Source organism: Phytophthora sojae, assembly GCF_000149755.1.
Source record: "Phytophthora sojae unplaced genomic scaffold PHYSOscaffold_1, whole genome shotgun sequence".
Lineage (NCBI taxonomy): Eukaryota > Oomycota > Peronosporomycetes > Peronosporales > Peronosporaceae > Phytophthora > Phytophthora sojae.
The window spans coordinates 7,236,446-7,256,029 of NW_009258115.1; the positions used below are offsets into that span (position 1 = coordinate 7,236,446).

Genomic DNA, 19,584 nt, shown 5'->3' on the forward strand with positions numbered 1-19,584 from the left:
CTACGGTAGCTACGGCTCGGATGTTGAGTTCGAGCTTGCACTGGTTGGTATCGCGGCGGATTTCCGGATGTTGCTGTCGTACTCTTTTCTCTTGGCAAAACTGCTGTTCTTGAACTTGTCACCCTGCCCGTCGTTGGAACTTGCGCTCGTCGACGAGGCTGTCGAAGTAGAAATTGTGATCGCAGCAGAGTTTGTTCGGTCCTTCTCACTCTGTTCAGTGAGTGAGCTGGGCTTTCCCTTCTTCGGAGTATTTGTGACACCTGGTGCGGTGGCCTTGGCTGTAGTGCCAAGCGGGAAGGGCAGCCCTTGAGAAGAGGTCGTCAAAGTCCCTGAACGAGATTGGGCGTCATCTTCGACTATTGCAGACGGCAATTCCAGCAATAAACTTGTTTCGTGCCCCACCCATCGGACAATGTACTCGCCGTTGCGCTTTCGGTTGAGGTCGCCTTGCAAGCGCCGTGTTGCTGCATAGTGATGGCTATGGCCCGAGTTGGGTCCGTTCTTGTGAGCTGAGCCATCGCCATCGCGTAGTTTCTTCTCCAAGTTTGCGAGTCGCTGGTGGCAATTCAGCTGTCCGAGAGAGTGCTTGTGCCATTCGTACAGCGTCAGAGCCTTCGTGAAGCAATTGTGTGCACCTCGTAAATTGCCGTTCCTAGAGTGAATCATTCCGATCGCGCTTAAAGATGCAGCTTGGCCGATCTTGTTCCCCACCGTCTTGTACAGAATGAGCGCCGTACCGAATTGGGCTTTAGCCTCGTCAAACTTGGTCTCGGTTGTGAGTAGAACACCCATCAACTTGCGGATGTTCGCCTGACAAAGAGGATTCTTGTGCTGCTTTGCGATGTGAAGAGCCTTATTCGCTGCATTCCAAGCACCTCGGTGGCGCCCCGACAAGAACAGAGAATGCGCCAGGTAGCACGCTACGTCCATCACATATCCGGCGATCTTCTCCCGTAGGTTGATAACCTCGCCATTAACATTCTCTGCAGTCGAACCAGCGTCTAAAGACGTTCTTGTCGGCCTGGGCGACGATACTTTGCTTTCTGTTTGCCACTCTTCAATAATGCGCATATGGAGATCCAGGATCATCCACAGGTTCGACTCGTGCAAATCCAAGATCAAGTAGGCAGCACTGGATTGAATTGTCAGTGTGCAAATGTGCTGAAAGACCCAGTAGCTGACTTTCCGGAAGTGCCTTGAGGTATTGTAGAGGAACAAGTCTCGATCAGCAACACAGAGAGACTCCAAAACTTCGTTCTTTGCACCATCGCCGTCGTACATGCCAAGCAAACTGCGAGCGTAACTTGCGATAAACGGGAAAGTCGAATATGAAACGCATACGGCCATAATCTCTGCTTGGTCATCCATACGTTCAACATGTTCCGAAACTCGAGACGCCCGTCCACTACGCGTAAGCGAGTTGAGCATGTTTCGGTCGTTCAACACACGACGAGATCCGCCCCTGCCATTAGGGATTTCGTATTCCACGCTCTCAGCTTTGCCAGACGCTTCGGTGGCATTGCTAATGAAGTCGCTATACGACTTCAATGCTGCCAGCAAAGATTGATCATACCCACGACTAGAAGCATGGCGAGACCTGGAGCTCCGCCTAGAGCTACTGCTGCTGCCTCCCAGAGCGCTGCTTCCTGTGGTACTGCTGCGTTTAGGCAGACCTCGTTTCGCAAGTGCAAAACCTGGGATACGATTTCGCTGTATAAGTGAGAATCGTAGCAGCGTCTCCACCAGGCCTTCCCAGTTACTTCCCCACAAACTCTTGAAATCAGCTGGCATGGCCCCCGCGGGTAATAATCCAAGAAGAGCAAAAAATCTGATTGCATCTTGTCCATGGTGCATCCGGACTTGCTCCAAAGAAACATCCAGCGAAGCCACGAGGGTGTTGAGTGCGCTTCGGTCGTGTGCAGCTAGACCCACGACTTGCAGTTCATTTACACCACGACTAAGCACAGCGCGTGTAAGCTCAGACAGGGATCGGTCTTGAAGTAACGGCGCACACAAAGAGATCGCTTGGGGATGACCATCAAGGAACGCCATTAATGGATGAGCAACCAATGCCTCCAAAATCGACGTGGACATTGACTTTGTCCCGCTGGTATCAATATCACCAATTTCTGACACAAGCAGAGCACGCGGTGACTTCTTGATGAACAGATCTGCTGCGTGGTAGTGCGACAACCGATTGAGCGACACAACCTTCTCATCAAACCAATTGATGCCGCCACCCATTGCTTGCCGCGCAGTCATCAAAAACGACAACGACGGCGTATTTTGCAGCAATTGCAGGAGAAAGTCGCGCGTTGACGTCGGATTCGCATTGACCGGGTCTTCCATGTTGTCCATGACCAGAAGAACCTTTCTATCGGCAAGCGTTTGGTCCAGTGGCATGTCTTTTTCACGACCACCTTCAGGGAACAAAGCACTCTTGATAGCCGACTCCATTCCTTCCAGCGACTGGACGCCACGCAAACGAATAAAAGCAACTCCATCTGGAAATGCGTTGCGGTCAGCCAGGAAATGAGCCAACTTAATCGATAGCGTACTTTTGCCAATTCCAGGAGGTCCCCGCAGCGTCACGAGTCGCCGCGTGTTAACAAGCTCTGCCAGCATGTGCAGCTCCTGCTCTCTGCCCACGAACGACTCTGACACAGCAGGGAGGGTCTTGCTAAACTTGTTGAACGGACTTACGTCTACCCACTTGCCCACCGATATGTCGGAAAACACGAACTGCTGCGTAGAAGCACTGCAGCTACAGCTCTTCTCCACGAAATTCACTTCAATCGCCCGCGGCGTTTCCCCACCGAACCAGAGTGGACACGTTTCAGCGTGAAGTTGAGATGATTCCAGCAACACGAATTTATCACCTTCGCCATCAGGGATCCGCATCTCCGCGCTCACACGAACACGCGCAATCTCAAATGCCTGTTGAACTGTTTTCCCTGTGAGAGCTGCATGGTAAAACGAGTACGAAAACATGGCGGACGACTCGTCAAGTACTCGACCTTCTGATCGCACGCACACGACGTGGGCTACCCCAGCTTGAATGAAGACTTCACCGATATCCCTTGAATCACAGGATGACACAAATACCAGCTTGAGCGTACTATTCGTGCTCCGAGACGACAAAACTTGAGATAGTGTTCGTAACGGCAAACTCAGCTCACTCGCTGGCGGTACGCCGTCCTCCGCAACTTCTACCGAGATACTGTTCTCGCTGCTACTGACCTCCTCAACGACAGAAGGACTCGTGCCAGTGCTCAATATATTCCGCAAGGTAGCCGAGTCCACCAAATGCGCTAGGCCAGAACATTGCGTGTCTTCGAACATGAGATACCGGCTTTGGCCAACGATGCGGCCGCCGTGCCCACTGAAGTGCAGCACGGTAACCCCACGATCCAGAACTTTGCGAAGTGCGTCCACCGTCGCGACCGCCCGCATCGTGTGCACTGCGCGCTGGCATTCCTGGAAAATCTTGTTCAGGTGGCTTTGCTCCTGTGCAATATTAAGCGGCGGCACAGGTTTCAGGCGGTGATTGCTGTCGCTCATCACGAACGGCAGCGAGTAGAGCGTGGCGAGGTCCACCCACGTGTTGTGGATCCCGTAGACGCTGGAGGTCTCGGTGATTGTCGTGCAATCGGACAGCGTGTCGCTCTTGTCCTCACTATTGCTGGTTGTTGCTGCGCCTCGATTGGGCTGCTCCACGCCGTCGATCATGCGCCGAGCGATGCGCTCGTTCACGGCCTCGTACATCTTCTCCTCGGCCTCAGTCGTCGTCGTGGCTTCGCGGTTCTCATGCTTCCTGCCTTCCCCATCGACTTCTCCATTGCCTGCAGCTACTTCAGCAGCTGGGGCGGCTGGAGACTCGTCGGTTCCGTTGGCCTCGCGCCTCCTGGCCAACAAATCGTGTGCCTGCTGCTGGATCCGCTCTAATTGCGTCTCTGCGGACTGCGCGGGCGTCGCGGGGGGCTCCGCCAAGGACTCCACGAACGCCCACAGCGCATGCTCAATAGACGACAAAGACGCGGCCGCGGAACTCATTGTGACCGCCCAGCAGCGCGGCGGCGATGACACGCGTGAGCTCTTGGTCTTGTTGGGGAGTGTGGTCAATCAACGTGAGCTAACTACAATCATTCCGAAATATCCATTTACACAGGTTTGGCCTGCTACATGGCTACATGTCCATTTTCGTTGGCCGTCATCAACATGACCGACGTGAACGACTCCGGCGACGGTCTGTGGGGCCGACCCGACGACAGCGACTTCACGTATGTGGTCAAGGTACCTGGTACCAATGAGGAGGTGTCGCTGACTGCGGTGCAGGACCGCGAGATCTGCGCTGGCACGCCGGCGTTCCCGTCGCACGGTCACTGCGTGTGGGACGCCGCCCTGCTGCTGGCGGACTATCTGCAGACCGAGGCGGGCGAGGATGGCCAAGCCACGTGCAAGTTCCAGTTCAAAGGAAAGAAGGTGGTGGAGCTCGGCGCGGGTGTCGGGCTGGTCGGCATGGCGCTCGCTGTGCTCGGAGCAGAGGTCGTGGTCACCGATCAGGAGTACGCGCTGCCTCTGCTGGCCAAGAACGTGGACGTGAATTTCGGCGATCGAAGTGGCGTTATTGCGCCGATGACGGAGGAGTGTCAATGGGGAGAGCCATTTAAGACGTGCAGTCGTCTAGCGTCGTGGAAGAAGAGTGTCGACGTGGTGGTCTTCTCGGATGTGCTTTACCACGCTTCGGCGTTCCTGTTGCTGATCGAGACGCTGCACGAGCTGGTGTCGCCAACGTCCGACGTGTTCTTTAGCTTTGAGACTCGAAATGAGTCGATCGAAGCCAACTTCTTACAGCAGCTTGGCAATACGTTCGACGTGGAAGAGGTTTCAGGCGAAGATAGCCCGCAGGTTTTCGCTAGCTTCGAGTACCCCGACGAGCTTTTCATCTATCATGCGCGCCTCAAGGCTGGAAGCAATGATAAGTAGCGTTTATTTTTCACAAATTGTACTGCGTCACAGCCTCGCCATGGTGGCAGAAGGCACCTCTTTGTTTCCATTTTTTGCTGATGGGATCTCTTCGACGCGGCTGGGAAGAATCCGAGCTTCGAGAGGCACTTCCTTGGTTTTCTGGTACACATTGTCGAGGAAGGCACAGACAGCATCGTTGTGCGCTAATGCGCGAGGAGACAGCAGGAAGTTGAACATGTGACTGGCGTACGGCACCTTGACGAAGATATCTTGGACGCCCCCGAGCTGCTTAGCCTGATACGATGCGATATCCTTGGGGAGATTCTGGCGGTAATGACGCAGGCGATCGAAGAATAGACGCGAGTCATTGAAAGACACCGTGTTGTCGTGCGTGCCGTGTGTGATCATGAACGGCGGGATAACGTCGCGGCGATGTTCTGCTCGCTCGTCATCCAGGTACGCGATCGGTGACGCTCGCTCAAAGTCCTCGGTGTTGCCCTTGAGTTTCTTCTGCATCACCAGAAACTCGAGATATTGAACGAGTCCGTGCGTCTTGTCGCGCGAGAAGTAAATTCCATGTCGGTCTGTGAAGTCGTGAACGCCGTAGTTGTCGATGACTGCGCGCACACTTGTGTCCACTTCCTCAAATCCCGGTTGTAGGGATTTATCGTCAGCAGTGAGACCCATCAAACTAGCCAAGTGTCCACCAGCAGACTCGCCGCCTGCCACAATGAACTCTGGATTCGCGTCAAATTCCTCGCGGGCGTTGCGGCGGAGGTAAGCAACAGCGCGCTTCGTGTCGATTAAGTGCGTGGGGAATGCCACTCCAGGGGACAATCGATAGTCGATGACACACACCACCCAGCCCATGGAGGCGACCTGATACACGCAGGTGAACGGCGGGATACGGCGATCACCAATGACCCAACCGCCACCGTGGATGTAGAGGAAGATAGGCGCATTCGCTGGTGCATCCTGATGCTTGTAAACGTCCATGAGCAGCTTCGTGGTCTTGGTCTTGCCCACGTGCGCGTACGTGACCGTGCGGATCTTGCTTACTCCGGGGTAGCTCATCGAGACGGCCATGGGCTGGGGCAGTGGGAGAAACACGCTCAGCCAGCGCTTGAACGACATGCGGCCGATGCTCTCCAGCTGCGCCGGTGCGATATCCGAGGCGACTAGCGCGTCACGAATGACCTCTTTCGAGGAGAGGTTCTGTCCGTACCATTTCGCCAGATTAGCGGCCACCACGCACTGCACCAGGCCCGCGAACGCGCCGCTCCAGCGCGAGAAAATCGGCATCTTCTTCTTGAGCAAGAATCCCATCAGGCACGCGTGCATGACTGCGATCTTGTGCGACAGCTCGGTGGGCAACAGCGACGCCGCCATGCCGAAGAAGTTCTCGCGCGGGATCTTGTTGTTCTTGGCGCGCTCCACGACGTACAGCGTGGACACGGCGAACGCCAGGTACGCCCAGCGCGTCAGGCGCTCGTTGCTCAGGTACGGCGAAGGCTCGGGCTTGACGACCTTCATCGTGCAGCAATCTGGTGGTATTTCGCGCGGTGTACAGCCACTGTCGAGCTCCCTTGAACGGCGGACGTCACGCGGTGGACGGACACCTTTTGCCACACGAGGGACTCGATCGGGAAATGACAGACGAGCGCAATACAAATCTCAGATGACGCCCTAAAAAGTAAAAAAAATGTCGAGTCGACAAAAATTAATTGGTGCTTCGAAAAAGCTGAAGCAAATCGTGACGTAAATCATTGGATTGCTGGGGACACATGCGCACACTTCAACGCTACTGTATATGCACACCACATATCATAGTCGCGCCGTGGCGGTGACAGCCACAGTGTCTGCTTCCTCCACCAGCTCCTCTATGTGGGCTGGAGCCGGGGCCGTTGCGCTCTGCACTGGAATGTCGTTGGTCTTGGCGTACAGGTTGTCGAGGAAGGCGACCACAGCCTGGCCGTGGGCGAGCGCACGCGGGGACATCACGTAGTTGAACGCGTGGTGCGCTCCTGGAATTTCCAGGAAAACATCACTGACGCCGCCCAGCGGGCCCTGCTGGGCGCGCTGTCGGTAGAGCTGCAGCTGCTCGAAGAAAACCTGCGAGCTTCCGAACGGGACAAGCGTGTCGAGCGTGCCGTGGGAGACGAGGAACGGCGGGATGACGGCGGGCAGCTCGCTCTCCTTCTCCTCGCGCAGCCAGCCGACGGGCGAGGCCTTCTCCCATTCTTCATCGGCGTCGCCCATCTTCTTCTGCATTACGAGGAGCTCAATGAAGCGTACGAAGATGTGATCCTTGTCCTTGTAGAAGTACACGCCGTGTCGGTCCTTGAAGTCGTGCACTCCATAAGTATCGATACAGCCACGGACACTCGTGTCAACCTCTTCAAACCCGGGCTGCAGCGATTTGTCGGCCGCAGTAAGCGCCACCAAGCTTGCCAAGTGGCCGCCAGCAGACTCTCCTCCAACGACGATGTAGTCGGGGTTTGCATCGAACTTCTCATGTGCGTTTCGACGCAGATACGCGATGGCACGCTTGGCATCGATCAAGTGCTCGGGAAACGCGATCTTCGGAGACTTCTGGTAGTCGAACACGCACACTACCCATCCCCGAGCGGCGATTTGGTAGATGCACGGGAGCGGAGGCGTCTCACGGGTGCTCATGACCCAGGCGCCACCGTGGATATACAACACGATCGGAGCATTGGACGGCGTATCGCGGTGCTTGTACACGTCCATAAGCAGCGGCGTGGTCTTGTTCTTGCCGACGTGGGCATACGCCACTGTTTGCACCTTGGCGACTCCAGGGAATGCCAGCCAGAGTGACACGGGCTGAGGAACGGGCAAGAAGACGGCCAGCCACTGCTTCCAGCTGATCTCACCGATGCGCTGCACGCTGTCGGAGGGTACATCGGAGGTGTGCATTGCGTCCCGGATCACGTGCTTGGCGGAGACATTGTCGCGGTACATTTTCGCCAGCCGAATCATTACGAGGCATTGCAGCAAGGCAGCAGTCGACCCCACCCACCCCGACAATACAGGCTTCTTCGACTTGTGCAGGTTGTAGATCACAGCGGCATTGACAGTCAGCAAGTTGTGCGAGAGCTCCGTGGGGAGCATCGCAGCGAAGAAGCTCAGCACATTCTACAACAGCAACAGCAGCACTGTCAATATACCGACGCCAAGATGACTAAGACTAACTCGCGCGTACCTCGCGCGGGATGTCCTTGATTTTGGCGCGGCGCAACAAGTACAGCATGCCGACCATGAACGCCAGGTACCCCCATTGCGGCGGAGGCTCCCTCTGTGCGATGACCTTGACTACCTTCATGCCCGCTGCTTGGGGAATGCCTATGCCGTGTCCGTTCGCCGCCAGACGGACACCATGCTTTTCGGCCAATCAAGAAGACACGTATCCAAGCCAAAGGATCCCCTTCGCGAGGTTGTGCTGTGACGAGCATTGCGCAGTAGTGAAGCAAACCACGGATATGATTGCCATTTACCATTCAGTATCGCTCGACTAGCTCCTGCACTGTTACTCGACCTTGATGGCCCGGTAGATTTTGTTGACGAAGAAGAGCGAGCTCTGGAATCCGATGAAGCCCAGCATGACAGAGAAGCAGTAGGCCATCATGCTCGTGTAGCCGAAGTAGAAGGCCGCCTGGAAGAAGCCCGTCATGTCCGCGACGCTCGTGTAGTACCACACGCTGTAGGCGAGCACAAACAGCCCCGTCGTGCCGCCCGAGACGAACGATCGCCACCACCAGCGGTGGTCCTCGGACGAGAGTTGAATGTACGTGAGCGAGATGGTCGTGAACGCCGTCACGAACACGAGCATGACGAAGGACAGGAATAGGATGCCGAACAGCTTGTAGATCGAGTGGCCCCAGATAGCAGCGAAAATGTGGTGCAGCTCAATGTAGACGGCGCTAAACGGAAGGCACCCGGCCGCAATGATCAGGATGAAGGGGCTTCGGTAGCCGGGCACAGAGGGGATCTCGCGCGGAATCTTGTTGGTGCGGCAAGGTGACTTGAACTCGCCAGTCGAGTTCCGTCCTGCGATGCCTCCGATGATCGTCAACGGCAATGCCACCGTAATGAACAGCGCGAGCACGATCATGATCGTGCCGAAGGGCAGAGCTGCGGATGAATCGTTCCAAATCGCGACCGAGTTCAAGAACGAGAAAATCGCAACCAGGGGACCCGGAATCACCAGCACACACATCAAGATGTTCCACACCCACCGCTGACCTCCGAGTAGACGGTACATCCGAGCAGAATGGAATCCGCCAACGCCAGCTGTGAGAGCGTAGAGGACGATGAACGCAGTCATCATGCCACCGCGCTTGTTAGGCTTCACAATCCCCAGCAACGAGGACGCAAGGACCACCGACAGCATCACAAACAACTGCGCACCCGCACCGTTGAGCGCACAGAAAACACTCAAGTGACTCGGGAACCGGAAAACATCGGCGTGCAACAGTTTCCACCCGGAGTCATCCTCCAGCGAGTGCTCGTCCCCAGTCTCCAGATCCGTGTACCGCGAGAAGTCTCTCTTCAGAATTCGAATCATCACAATGGACAGGAAGCCCGTGAGCATCATAACCAGGATGAACGAGTTGATGACCGAGATCCAGTGAAGCTCCAGGTCGTCAGGCTCCACCAGCTCTTTCTCCACGTTGCGGTTCTCGTACAGCAGGTCCGGTCGGTTGTGCCACTTCACCGAGTATGTGAAGATTGCTTCAGGCGACCTGGCAATGTTTTCAGGCGACAGCGCGTAGTGGTACTCGAGATCCGGGTCAGACGACGCCATGGTCATGTTGACAGCCACAATCTGAACAGCAAAAAGCAACACGCCCCAGTGAGTCGACGAATTACACCACTATAGACTCTTCGTGGCGCTTACCTTGTTCTTGCCCTCCTCCGCCTCCACGTCGTTGTAGGCGATGTCGAAGTGCAGGTGCGTGTTGAGGTAGTAGTGGAGCTTCATGCCTTCGCGGATGCCCTCCTGGATGAGGTAGCCGACCTGGCCTCGCAGTCGGATGTCGTCCACGTACATCTCGAACTCGTAGTCCTCATCCACCGCGTCCTTGAAGGCCTTCATGACGTCCTGCGTGACCGACAGCTTGCACAGCTGCGCGTACGTCTGGTCGACGCCGAAGTACAGGCGGTAGTCCGTCACGACCTTGCGGCTGCCCGTGAGCAGCTCGCCCAGGTCGTGGTCGTCCCATTGGCGCTCCTTGGGCTTGCAGTAGGGCAGCTTGTAGTACTGGTACGTCTCCGTCGGGTTCGCGTACGGGCGGATCGTGTTGGCCACCACGTCCACCTCGTCGCGCATCTTATAGTCGTCCTCGGCCATCGCCGAGGACACGGCGGCAGCCACAAGCAGCAGCAGCGACGCCCACATCATCATCGACAGGGTAGCCAGCCAGCTTCAAAATGAGCCGAGCCGGTGGGCTCCCCTTCCGTTACACTCCAGCAGCTCATTGGTGGAAAATGACCTAATGCCGCATTCTTTTCCGACATGGCTACACTCCACAGTCGCTCGTCATTTGGACGTCTCACGCCAAATCAGACAACCGGGAGAAGAGGAAGGTATCGCGTGCATCTCCATCCTGCGCTCGCCTCCAGTCGACACAAACACATCGCAGCCATGGCGTCGACGTCTGCAGTCTCGCTGCCAGCCCAGAGGCTCAAGAAAGACTCGCAGCCCAAGCAACGCGCCTGGTGGTGGACCGACTCGACCGTGGGCAGCGACCAGGAGCGAGCGGTGGCGTCCAGCGAGACGGAGCTGCTGAATGCCGCCGTGCTGTGTGCGGCGCTGTCTGCAACGCAGTCGGAGCCTTCAGCGACCGACAAACAGGCAAACGACCACGCGACCCGCGAGCTGGAGATGCACGTGCGCAAGTCTCCGCTGCCGCACAGTCTGCAGCTGCCGGTGCTGGCGTTCACGCCCGACTACGTGCTCATGCAGTCCGAGCTGGCTGTGATCTGCGCAGTGCGGGCCACCAAGCCTGCGGATGTATTGCAGACAGTGGTGGGCTCGGCGGTGCCCCTCTCGCAGCCCTACGTGCACAGATTCGGTGGCGCGAGGATCCACGCACCGTTCTGGACGCGGACTCAGCGACTGGACTTGCAGGATATCAACCACCAAGCACGACAGCTCAAGAAGATGTTAATACTGTGCGGCCATTCTATTGGAGGCAGCATCGCGCAGCTGGCTTTCTGCGAACTGGTGTACCAGCACTTGCCAACGAAGACGCGGTTGTTCCTTGAAAAGCGAGACAACGATCAGCAAAAGCGGGAGGAAGCAGAAGATACTAGCGCAACGACGACTGATGGATTGGACTTTCGATTGATGCTTCAGAGCTTGCCGGAAGAAGAGCGCAATGTGATAACTCGTACTCCGCGCTTGCTGGCCATTGGGTTTGGAGCTCCTTACGTTGGCTCGGCAGATTTGGCGTCGTTTCTGGGTCCTCTGGGGCTTAACAAGCGTGTGATAACATTCGTCAACGAGTTCGACTGCATCCCAAGTATTCTGAATGTAGCGCAGTCAGCGGCTATGGTAGCGAAGACGACCGAGCGGTTTCTAACGATCACGAAAGCAACGAAGACGCTGGTGAACTTGCTACCCATTCAGATGCAACAACGTTTCGTGGATTTAGGTGCTACTGCGAACACCGGAACCGTCCCAAGTGCCAGCTCGGCCTACTTGTCCATGAGTCTGAGCATACTGCAGAACACGTTCCAGAAGTTCCGCGATTTCAACCTCGTGAAGGATATCGACTATCAGTATTCTCCGTGCGGGACGTTCATTTTCCTCTCGAAGAGTGGGTGCGACTACAAATGCTACTCTGACCCGGATGCTATCAGCAAGGCACTGCACAAGGAAGATGATTCGACTGCTACTTTGACTGGCAACGCGATCCTGCAGCACTTGATGAGTGCATACGTGGACGCTGTGGCGCGCCGCTCCAACTCGATCCAAATCAACGCCTCAATGGACTTTTACGAACGTCTTGGTGTTCCTCGAGACGCGACGGAGCGACAGATTCGAAGCGCCTACAAGCGACTGGCGCTGAAGTGGCATCCAGATCGGTGGGCGAACAACTCGACCAATCCTCAGGAACAAGCCTCCGCAGAGGAGATCTTTAAACTGTTAGCTGAGTCGTATGAAGTGCTATCAGACGCTGAAGCACGGAAGACATATGATACGCATTTGAACGACTCCCCTAGTTTGAAGGACGAGTTTGTACGCAACGGTACGGTCAATGGGATGACTCTCGATGAGGCCATCGCTACGTTCCGGGACGTGATTGATAATCTCTCCGGAGCGGTGTCGAAGGTAAAGTCGAGATTTTCCACCCCCAGCTCGACCGTGGTAAACCCACTTCGCACTCCTTCGTCCGTTCGCAGCGGACTTGTTCCGAATAACCACGACAATATTTTCGCGCCGGATAGAATTCGCGTGACCCGGACCGTCGGAATCGGTGCCGACCAGCACGAGCAAGTCATGTATCTGGAGCCGGAAGAGATCATCGCGGGCGATGTAGCAGCACCCAGCCAAGCAGTGGGTAGCTCAGGTGCCAGTACTGGATTGCGAACAGTATCCATTGTGGGCGGTGCCGTAGCTGTGGGTGCAAGCGTTGCGCTGATCGTGAATGCGTGGTCGCAGTATTCGGAGATGTCGAGGAAGAAGCGTCAGGCAGATGTGGTGCGAAACATGCCAGCTGATTGTTTGTTGCTATTGCTTGAAGACCACCGGAATACGCAGCACACCAATACAACGCAACTACTTCTCCAACAAGCGGATGAGCGGAAGAAGAGGAAAGATGCATCTACCCTCGCCATTGCTGAATCGGGCAGTGACACAGGGGATGGCACTGCTAAGCAGCTATGCATCAGAGGAGCTCAACAAGCCTTGATCACTCTGAAGCAACAAGAAGACGCAGCAGAGGATGAGCTGATTGAGGAGTTCTTCGACTGTGCCACTGAGTATGACAACGCCGCTATGGAGGCGATGGCCGAAGAGGAGTTTTTCGATTGCATTGACCTCATGGACGAAGTGGCAGTTCATTTCAGTGACGGCGCACTGGATTACGAGAAACGAGTACAGGAGAACGAAGAAGCAGAGACTGTAATTATTCTTGCTGCGAAGCAGATCGTGTTTCCTCCTGGCTCGACTGTCAGTACTCCGTTTGGTCTGGCAACTGTTCAAGATTGGAGAGAAGGCCAGTCGTCAGCTGTCGTTCACTTCGCTTCGTCCAAATTCATGATCGGCTTCATTCAGAAGTCGGCAATTTCGCGAGGTGCGTCTCTGGCTAAAGCGACCACAAGTGAAATCCTCGAGTCGAAAAGAACAAAGCTGGCTGATCGTGTGGTGGCTCGCTACCGCTTGGATAACGGTGAAGCTGGTAGCACCTTCAAGACTTTAGTGGCTGCAAGCGGCGATGGTGCTCTTGATAGCGGAATCCGTGCAGCTGGAGGTGTTGCTCTGGCGAATGGAATGGCGAGAACATTTTCAGCACTGGGTGGTGCTGTAGCTGCACCACTCACGATTGCATCGATTCTCGTGGATATCGGTAAGGAGTACTATGACTATCGCAAGCGGTATACCGACCGCAAGTCGCTTGGCGTTCTCTCGACAACCTCGGAACAACTAATGATGCAGGACTTCCGACTGAAGACGGGTGAGGTCATCGCAAGTCGTACAGCCGCAGCGGCAGGTGCAGGCATTGGCGCATACAGCGTAGCGTCGGCGCTGGGGCTGTGGAGTACAGCAGGACTTGCTGCTGGCCCTGTAGGTATTGTAGCGGCGACGAGTGCAGCGGTTGTTGGTGGCATGCTGGGCTTCTTTGCAGGATCTAAGGCATACTCAGCGTCAACAGCAGGCTATTTCACAAGTCAACAGAACGCAAAGGAGCACATTGATCGGCTAGAGCTCGGAGCCAGGATATTGTTTGACGAGTTCGACCCCGAAGCCACGGGCACAATCTCGAAAGAAGACTGTATCAAGCTCATGAAGAAGCTCTACGATGCAATGGGCTCCATCTCCGAGAGTGGTTACGAGAGAACTATGGCAGTGATTCAAGACGATGCCTTTGAAGGGCCTGTGACTTGGGGTATGTTCTGGGAGTGGGTGAGCACAGAAGCTGCTCGGGCGCTACGTGAGCTGGAGCATGAAGAGTCGAAGAAACTATCCGAGCCTGTGGCGGGGGAAACCTGGTGGAATAGCTACATGAAGTACTTCTCGTACCCGAACTCGAAGGAGGCCACACTGTTGATCGCACTGCCTAATGCTGCCATGTATCCGTCTGTTGTCGCGACTTTGGGGCTTGCTGTGGAGGACCCAACCTCGTCGTCTAACGGCACCGAAGAGCAAGCTGATGCAGAAGAAGAGAGCTTGGTGCTGAAGGCGCAGATTGAGTTCTTGGTGAATAATGGCCATCTCACCGTTGGTGACGCTTTCCAGCTCCGAGAACAGTTAGCGTCCGATGACCCTGTGCTGAAGGAGTCTGCGCGTAAGACCATTGCTGCGATGCACGAAGGCCTTTCGGATGCAGCACCTGACCAGAATCTAGTGTGCGAAGGATTCGGGTTCACTGGTGGCGACGCTATGGAGCTCCCAGCTGATGAAGTCGAAAAGGAAAAGAATGTCTCTGGTGCGGAGGACACGAAGGGTGCTAACACAGGAGCAACCGCCACGGATGACAAGAAGAAAAGCTCTGAGCCGGATGTGCGACTTGATGTCATGTGCTCGCTGATGTCGACGCAGGGTCTGCAACGTTTCTTGCAGCGACAGAACATCCTGGTTACCAGTGGAGATGAAGCGCCTGTGCGGCACGAAGATCTGCACTGTTTAGCACTTATGGTAGCGCCGAGCTCGACGAGCTAAGCAATTTACTACTACTGTACTAGCTGAAGAATAGGATGTATCAAGTCCAATGGAAATATGCAGAACACTACACCAGATCGGGTCGGTTGTGTAAGTTCACTGCTGTGTTGTAATGAAAGGCTAAACATTCTACCGTCTAACTTATGTAATCTTGATGAACATGACGGAGAATACATCACCGCCAGCGCTGCTGCAAATAGTTCTCGCGAAGCAGTTTCGGTTGTCCATGGTGTCCGTTTCTGTGAGTAAATTGAGGGGCGCGCCCCACTGTTGTGCGGTGCTCTACCTAGCAGCTTGAGAGTGAAAACAGGTTATGGCCGACGAGAAGAGATCGGACGAGAGCAAGGATGCCTCCACGACGTAAGGAACTGGGCGTACATTGGTGATTCCACTAGTATCTAAAGGGTGTCATGAACCTGCAGGCCTCGGGTCGTGAAGGCGCCACCTAAGATGGCTCCACCACCAAACGCCAACGCAGATGCCAAGGTTCGCGAATACTCAAAAGAATCTGAACCGAGTTCGAACCACTTACTAAGTCTACGTTCTCCTCAACCAGGGCGGACCAAGTGCAGATCCGACCAAGAAGAAGAAGGCGCTACCGCCACCTTCAAACCCTCCGCCAAAGGCTGGAGGCTCGGCAGCAGCGGCATTCCGCTCCAAATCCTCATTGCCGCCGCCAAATGGTCCTCCTCCAGGCGCAGGAGCCCCGAGTGCTTCTGTCGCGAAGATACGAGGAGCTGCTCGACCTCCGTCCGCGGCTCCACCGGGTGCAGCACAAGCCAAGGCAGGACCCCCACCAAATGGCCAAGCGAAAGCAATGGGCCCTCCATCGTCGGCACCACCGACGGCAGCAACTCCTTCAATGGGTCCGCCATCCTCAGCACCTCCGGCGAAACCACAACCAACTGGAGCCCCGCCGTCGACTGCCCCGCCTAAAGCAGCAGCAGTAAAACCTCCGATCACCCCGCGCACGGGTGAGGGTGAGAGCAAAGGTGACGCGAAAGCGGCGCCTGCAGGTCCGCCAAAGCCCAAGCCGGACGCAAAGCGTACACCGCCAACATCAGCGAGAGGACCACCGGGAGATGCAAAACCCACACCAAGAGCGGCGGCAGCAGCTCCAGTCGACATTCTAGGGGATGACTCGCCTGTAGTGGCGGCTAGTTCGACAGCTCCAGTCAAGACTAACGCTGTTCCATCGGGCAAACCTCCGAAACCTGTGCCACAAACGCAGCGTCCTCCTGCTACAGCTCCGGCAAAGGCCCCACCTGCAGACAAAACGCCGGTTGTGAAGCCTCCTCTGATGAAAAGCACCATGGAAGTGCTGAATGACGCAAATGCAGCGTTATCGGCTCGTAGTCGAGGCTCCGAAGACGAAGGTGAGCCATCTCGCCGTTTGAGTGCGCCTTCTGCGAAGGAGAAGGAGAATCCTGGCGTTTTCACGACAAAAATGGGCATGGCGGCGCAATTCAGCACCCAGTCGAGACTCAATGTACCGGAGGAGGAGGTTATCGTTGTCAAGAAGCGTGAAACCAAGAGCACCGAAGCGGAGGCCAAGCCAGATGTAAGCGCCAACGCGAAATCGTCGCGGCCTATCGCCAACATCGACGACTCGTTTGAAGACGTGGAAGAGATCCCGTTCCTAGAGGATGGCAAAGCTGATGCCAAGGATAAAGATGAACGGGAAGAGAAGGCCGTCGAACATGAAGATGATCCCGAGATCGTCATCGAAAGTAAGCACGGTCCGTCTAAGCCAAGCGCCAGTCGTTCCTCTTCTTCTTCTCAAGGTGATATCAGGAGTGAACACAAGGACAACAACTTTGACGAAGAGAAGGAGGATGGAGAGGGTATCCTACGGAGAAATGCAGCCCACGAAGATATCTACGATGAGCTGCGGAAGATGAAGCGCGAATCTCGGGGCTCTCCTCGCGGGGACGAGACTGCTGGTAGTGATCGTGAACGTGACTACGAACGCGACCACGAACGCGACCACGAACGCGACCGCGAACGTGATGACTCCCGCTCTTCCTCTTTTAATGACAAGAAGGACAAGGGCAGCACCAACAGCGATGAAAGCACTAACGAGCAAAGCAGTCGAGAAGGCAGGGAAAGCAGAGACAGAGACCGCGATCGAGACCGGGACCGGGAAAGATCGCGTGAAAAACGCAAGGACAGACGACGTAGCAAGCAGGACGAGCCCAAGAAGATTCAAGCTCAGGTACGCAGGCACCTCACGTCCTTCTCAAACGATATTTTCCTGTGTTTATAACCATCGTTATTCTACCTTGTCGCAGTTCTTCAATCCCAAGAGCGTGCCTTACATTCCGGATCATTTGTTGGAGTTCGTGAAGCGGCCGCTAGAATGTGGACGCGGTCAAATTGTCAAGTGTTTTATCGAGAGAAACGACAGCGGCCCGAACAAGCTTGCTCCCATCTACACTCTCCTGCTCGAGGTGAACAGCTCCAGTGGCCGTCCGATAATGTACGCGAGGAAGAAAGCTACCAGCCGCATCACGTCGCACTATGTCATCTCCATGAACAGGTGAGAGCAATGTTGTTGATGAGCTTACGAAGTGAAAAAGGTGTTGACTCGCTGCTGCCAATTCCATACAGAGACGACTTGTTCCTCTCACGAATGATGCGGAGCCACCAGTACATCGGCAAACTACGGTCGTCCACCAGCATGATGGAGTACTGCCTGTACGATCAAGGCGACAACCCGGAGGACTTGGATTCGGATTGCGAAGTCGATGACGAGCTCAGACAAAGCATCCGAGCTGAGCTCGCAGTGATTCGTTACCATAACTCGAAGAAGGTTTGCTGTCTGCTATGGTGCTATCTGGGAAGTGAAGAATTGATGATCTAATTGTTTGATATGCCGTACCATGCAGCCATATCCACGGAAGATGGAGGTAGTGATCCCATCTATACTTGAAAATGGGCAAGGCTACCTCGAATGGCGGCCTCTTTCTCGTGATCAGATGATGGAAGAGCACGTCCGCACTATCACGGCAGCTGTACGTGATCAAAATCCTCATAGCGTGAAGGCATTCAAAGTCTAATCGAGTGTGTATGCTGCAGGGCGGGCAAAACGTCATGGACGCCTCCAACTTCGTCTTCCTTCACAAGCGCGAGACCAAGTACGACCCTCTCTCGTCCTGTATCGTGGACTTCCGCAGCCGTGCGACGTGTGTCTCCGTCAAGAACTTCCAGCTGGTCCACTCCGAGCCGACCAACGAGCAAATGCGCGACCAATACCGCAAGGCGTATCCCGATTTCGTGTACGAAGACCAAGGCACCGTGTCGCTGCCGCAAGAGTACGTGCTGCTGCAGCTGGGTAAAGTGGGCAAGGACTGCTTCAACATGGACTTCCAGTACCCGCTGTCCATGCTCCAGGCCTTCGCCATCAGTCTCAGTCGCTTCGACACCAAACAGAGATAAACTCGTCGCCGTGATAACACGAAACACAGATAAATGAACGCTATAACACGACAACCTCACAATACTAAGAGGACTGGTAATGCTATCCTTGACGGAGGGAGGGTCTGCAACATTTCTTGCAGCGATAGATAGAGCATAGTGTGAAACGACGAAGACCTGCACTAACGACGCGAGCCAAGGCGTCAACACCGTCGAGTGCTTTAAAGAGATAGGTCAAAGACCCCAGAGTATCACACCCAAATGGATAAAGACAAATACAGATTTAGCACATCATCAATGTCGTCTTCGTGTTATTGATCAGATGTCGGCTCTGCTAGCTCCGCGATGGACGTAAGCATTTAGCCGTCTCTTGTCTTGTTCACACGAGCGCCATGGGCCTGTGATTCCGATGTAGAAAACGCGGCGCCTTTGATTTTTCCTGCTAGTGTCTGCGTCATGCTGTTGTGGTTGCTTAGAAAATAGAGAGCTTCACTTCCATCGCCTCGTGCACACGGAACGTGTTCTCGGGGTGCTCGTTCGGGTCTGCAGCATGACACACATCAGACTCCACGCCGTCCATATTACTGCAAATATAGAGCCCCGCCTGTACGCACCGTTAAGGAAGTCCGTGAAGTCAATCTGTTCGTCCTCGCCCGTCAGCGTGTCCACGCCCGCGTGCGAGCTCGGCAGACCAGGGAGACGCTATAGCCACAGCACAGACAGCAATATATCCGACCGTTAGTTATCTGTCATAGCTACAGCACCTTCAAGCACACTGGCTGCTCACCGTAAACTGCTCGAGCACCGCCTTCTCCGTGCGCAGACGCATGGCCGCCGCCTTGCCGTAGACCTGCTCCACCGTCGCCATCTTGAGCTCCCAGTTGGACTGGCGGTGCTGCAATCAAAGCGCCCCACCATCAATGTCTAGCCCGTCATTAACGTACAGCAGCTCGAGGATCGGAGCGTACCGTGGTCTGCAGACGCTGCACCTCGTGCACCGGTCGCACGTCCTCGCTGGCGCTGTAGAAGCCGAAGCGCAGGGCGTCAGGGGGCGCGCGCACGAGGGGGAGGCTGGCAGAGTTCTGGCAGGGGGTCAGCCACGCATACACAGCACGAAACATCAGCTCTATGCGCACAGACAGCTTGGGAGCAGAGGCATCCGGACGCTCACCATGGTGCTTCGAGCGTCTTCTTGAGAGAGATCCAAAATGGGGGATCTGGCCACCAATTATCCTATGTAGTTGCATACTATGCTGAAAGATAGGAATATCAATGTAGCCATTCACTGTCCC

At 55.3% G+C, this 19,584-nt stretch overlaps 7 protein-coding genes across 7 annotated transcripts; 3 read left to right on the plus strand and 4 right to left on the minus strand.

Annotated features, from left to right (window-relative positions):
• Positions 1–9: 9 nt before the first annotated feature.
• On the minus strand, positions 10–4,053 carry PHYSODRAFT_322378 (hypothetical protein; the record flags this gene model as incomplete). The annotated part of the gene is made up of 2 exons (XM_009517724.1): positions 10–1,522; positions 2,135–4,053. 2 exons carry the CDS (start codon positions 4,051–4,053, stop codon positions 10–12), a joined length of 3,432 nt encoding a protein of 1,143 aa, XP_009516019.1.
• Positions 4,054–4,218: 165 nt separating this feature from the next.
• Positions 4,219–4,986, plus strand: PHYSODRAFT_309503 (hypothetical protein; the record flags this gene model as incomplete). Its single annotated transcript, XM_009517725.1, has 3 exons — positions 4,219–4,599; positions 4,672–4,884; positions 4,927–4,986. The coding sequence occupies 3 exons, from the start codon at positions 4,219–4,221 to the stop codon at positions 4,984–4,986; spliced, it is 654 nt and encodes a 217-aa protein (XP_009516020.1).
• Positions 4,973–8,311, minus strand: PHYSODRAFT_552449 (hypothetical protein; the record flags this gene model as incomplete). The annotated part of the gene is made up of 3 exons (XM_009517726.1): positions 4,973–6,549; positions 6,841–8,124; positions 8,192–8,311. 3 exons carry the CDS (start codon positions 8,309–8,311, stop codon positions 5,014–5,016), a joined length of 2,940 nt encoding a protein of 979 aa, XP_009516021.1. The 3' UTR covers positions 4,973–5,013.
• Positions 8,312–8,452: 141 nt separating this feature from the next.
• PHYSODRAFT_552451 (hypothetical protein) lies at positions 8,453–10,387 on the minus strand (the record flags this gene model as incomplete). Its single annotated transcript, XM_009517727.1, has 2 exons — positions 8,453–9,814; positions 9,887–10,387. 2 exons carry the CDS (start codon positions 10,385–10,387, stop codon positions 8,516–8,518), a joined length of 1,800 nt encoding a protein of 599 aa, XP_009516022.1. The 3' UTR covers positions 8,453–8,515.
• A 246-nt stretch (positions 10,388–10,633) lies between these two features.
• On the plus strand, positions 10,634–14,875 carry PHYSODRAFT_469568 (hypothetical protein; the record flags this gene model as incomplete). Its single annotated transcript, XM_009517728.1, has 3 exons — positions 10,634–12,232; positions 12,755–13,090; positions 13,331–14,875. 3 exons carry the CDS (start codon positions 10,634–10,636, stop codon positions 14,873–14,875), a joined length of 3,480 nt encoding a protein of 1,159 aa, XP_009516023.1.
• A 450-nt stretch (positions 14,876–15,325) lies between these two features.
• PHYSODRAFT_294211 (hypothetical protein) lies at positions 15,326–18,313 on the plus strand (the record flags this gene model as incomplete). The annotated part of the gene is made up of 7 exons (XM_009517729.1): positions 15,326–15,361; positions 15,432–16,719; positions 16,975–17,090; positions 17,167–17,414; positions 17,486–17,687; positions 17,764–17,889; positions 17,954–18,313. The coding sequence occupies 7 exons, from the start codon at positions 15,326–15,328 to the stop codon at positions 18,311–18,313; spliced, it is 2,376 nt and encodes a 791-aa protein (XP_009516024.1).
• A 268-nt stretch (positions 18,314–18,581) lies between these two features.
• PHYSODRAFT_353577 (hypothetical protein) lies at positions 18,582–19,470 on the minus strand. The gene is made up of 5 exons (XM_009517730.1): positions 19,464–19,470; positions 19,261–19,374; positions 19,080–19,187; positions 18,907–18,994; positions 18,582–18,835 (listed from the first exon to the last, which is right to left on the minus strand). The coding sequence occupies exons 1-5, from the start codon at positions 19,464–19,466 to the stop codon at positions 18,765–18,767; spliced, it is 384 nt and encodes a 127-aa protein (XP_009516025.1). The 5' UTR covers positions 19,467–19,470; the 3' UTR covers positions 18,582–18,764.
• Between the last annotated feature and the right edge of the window lie 114 nt (positions 19,471–19,584).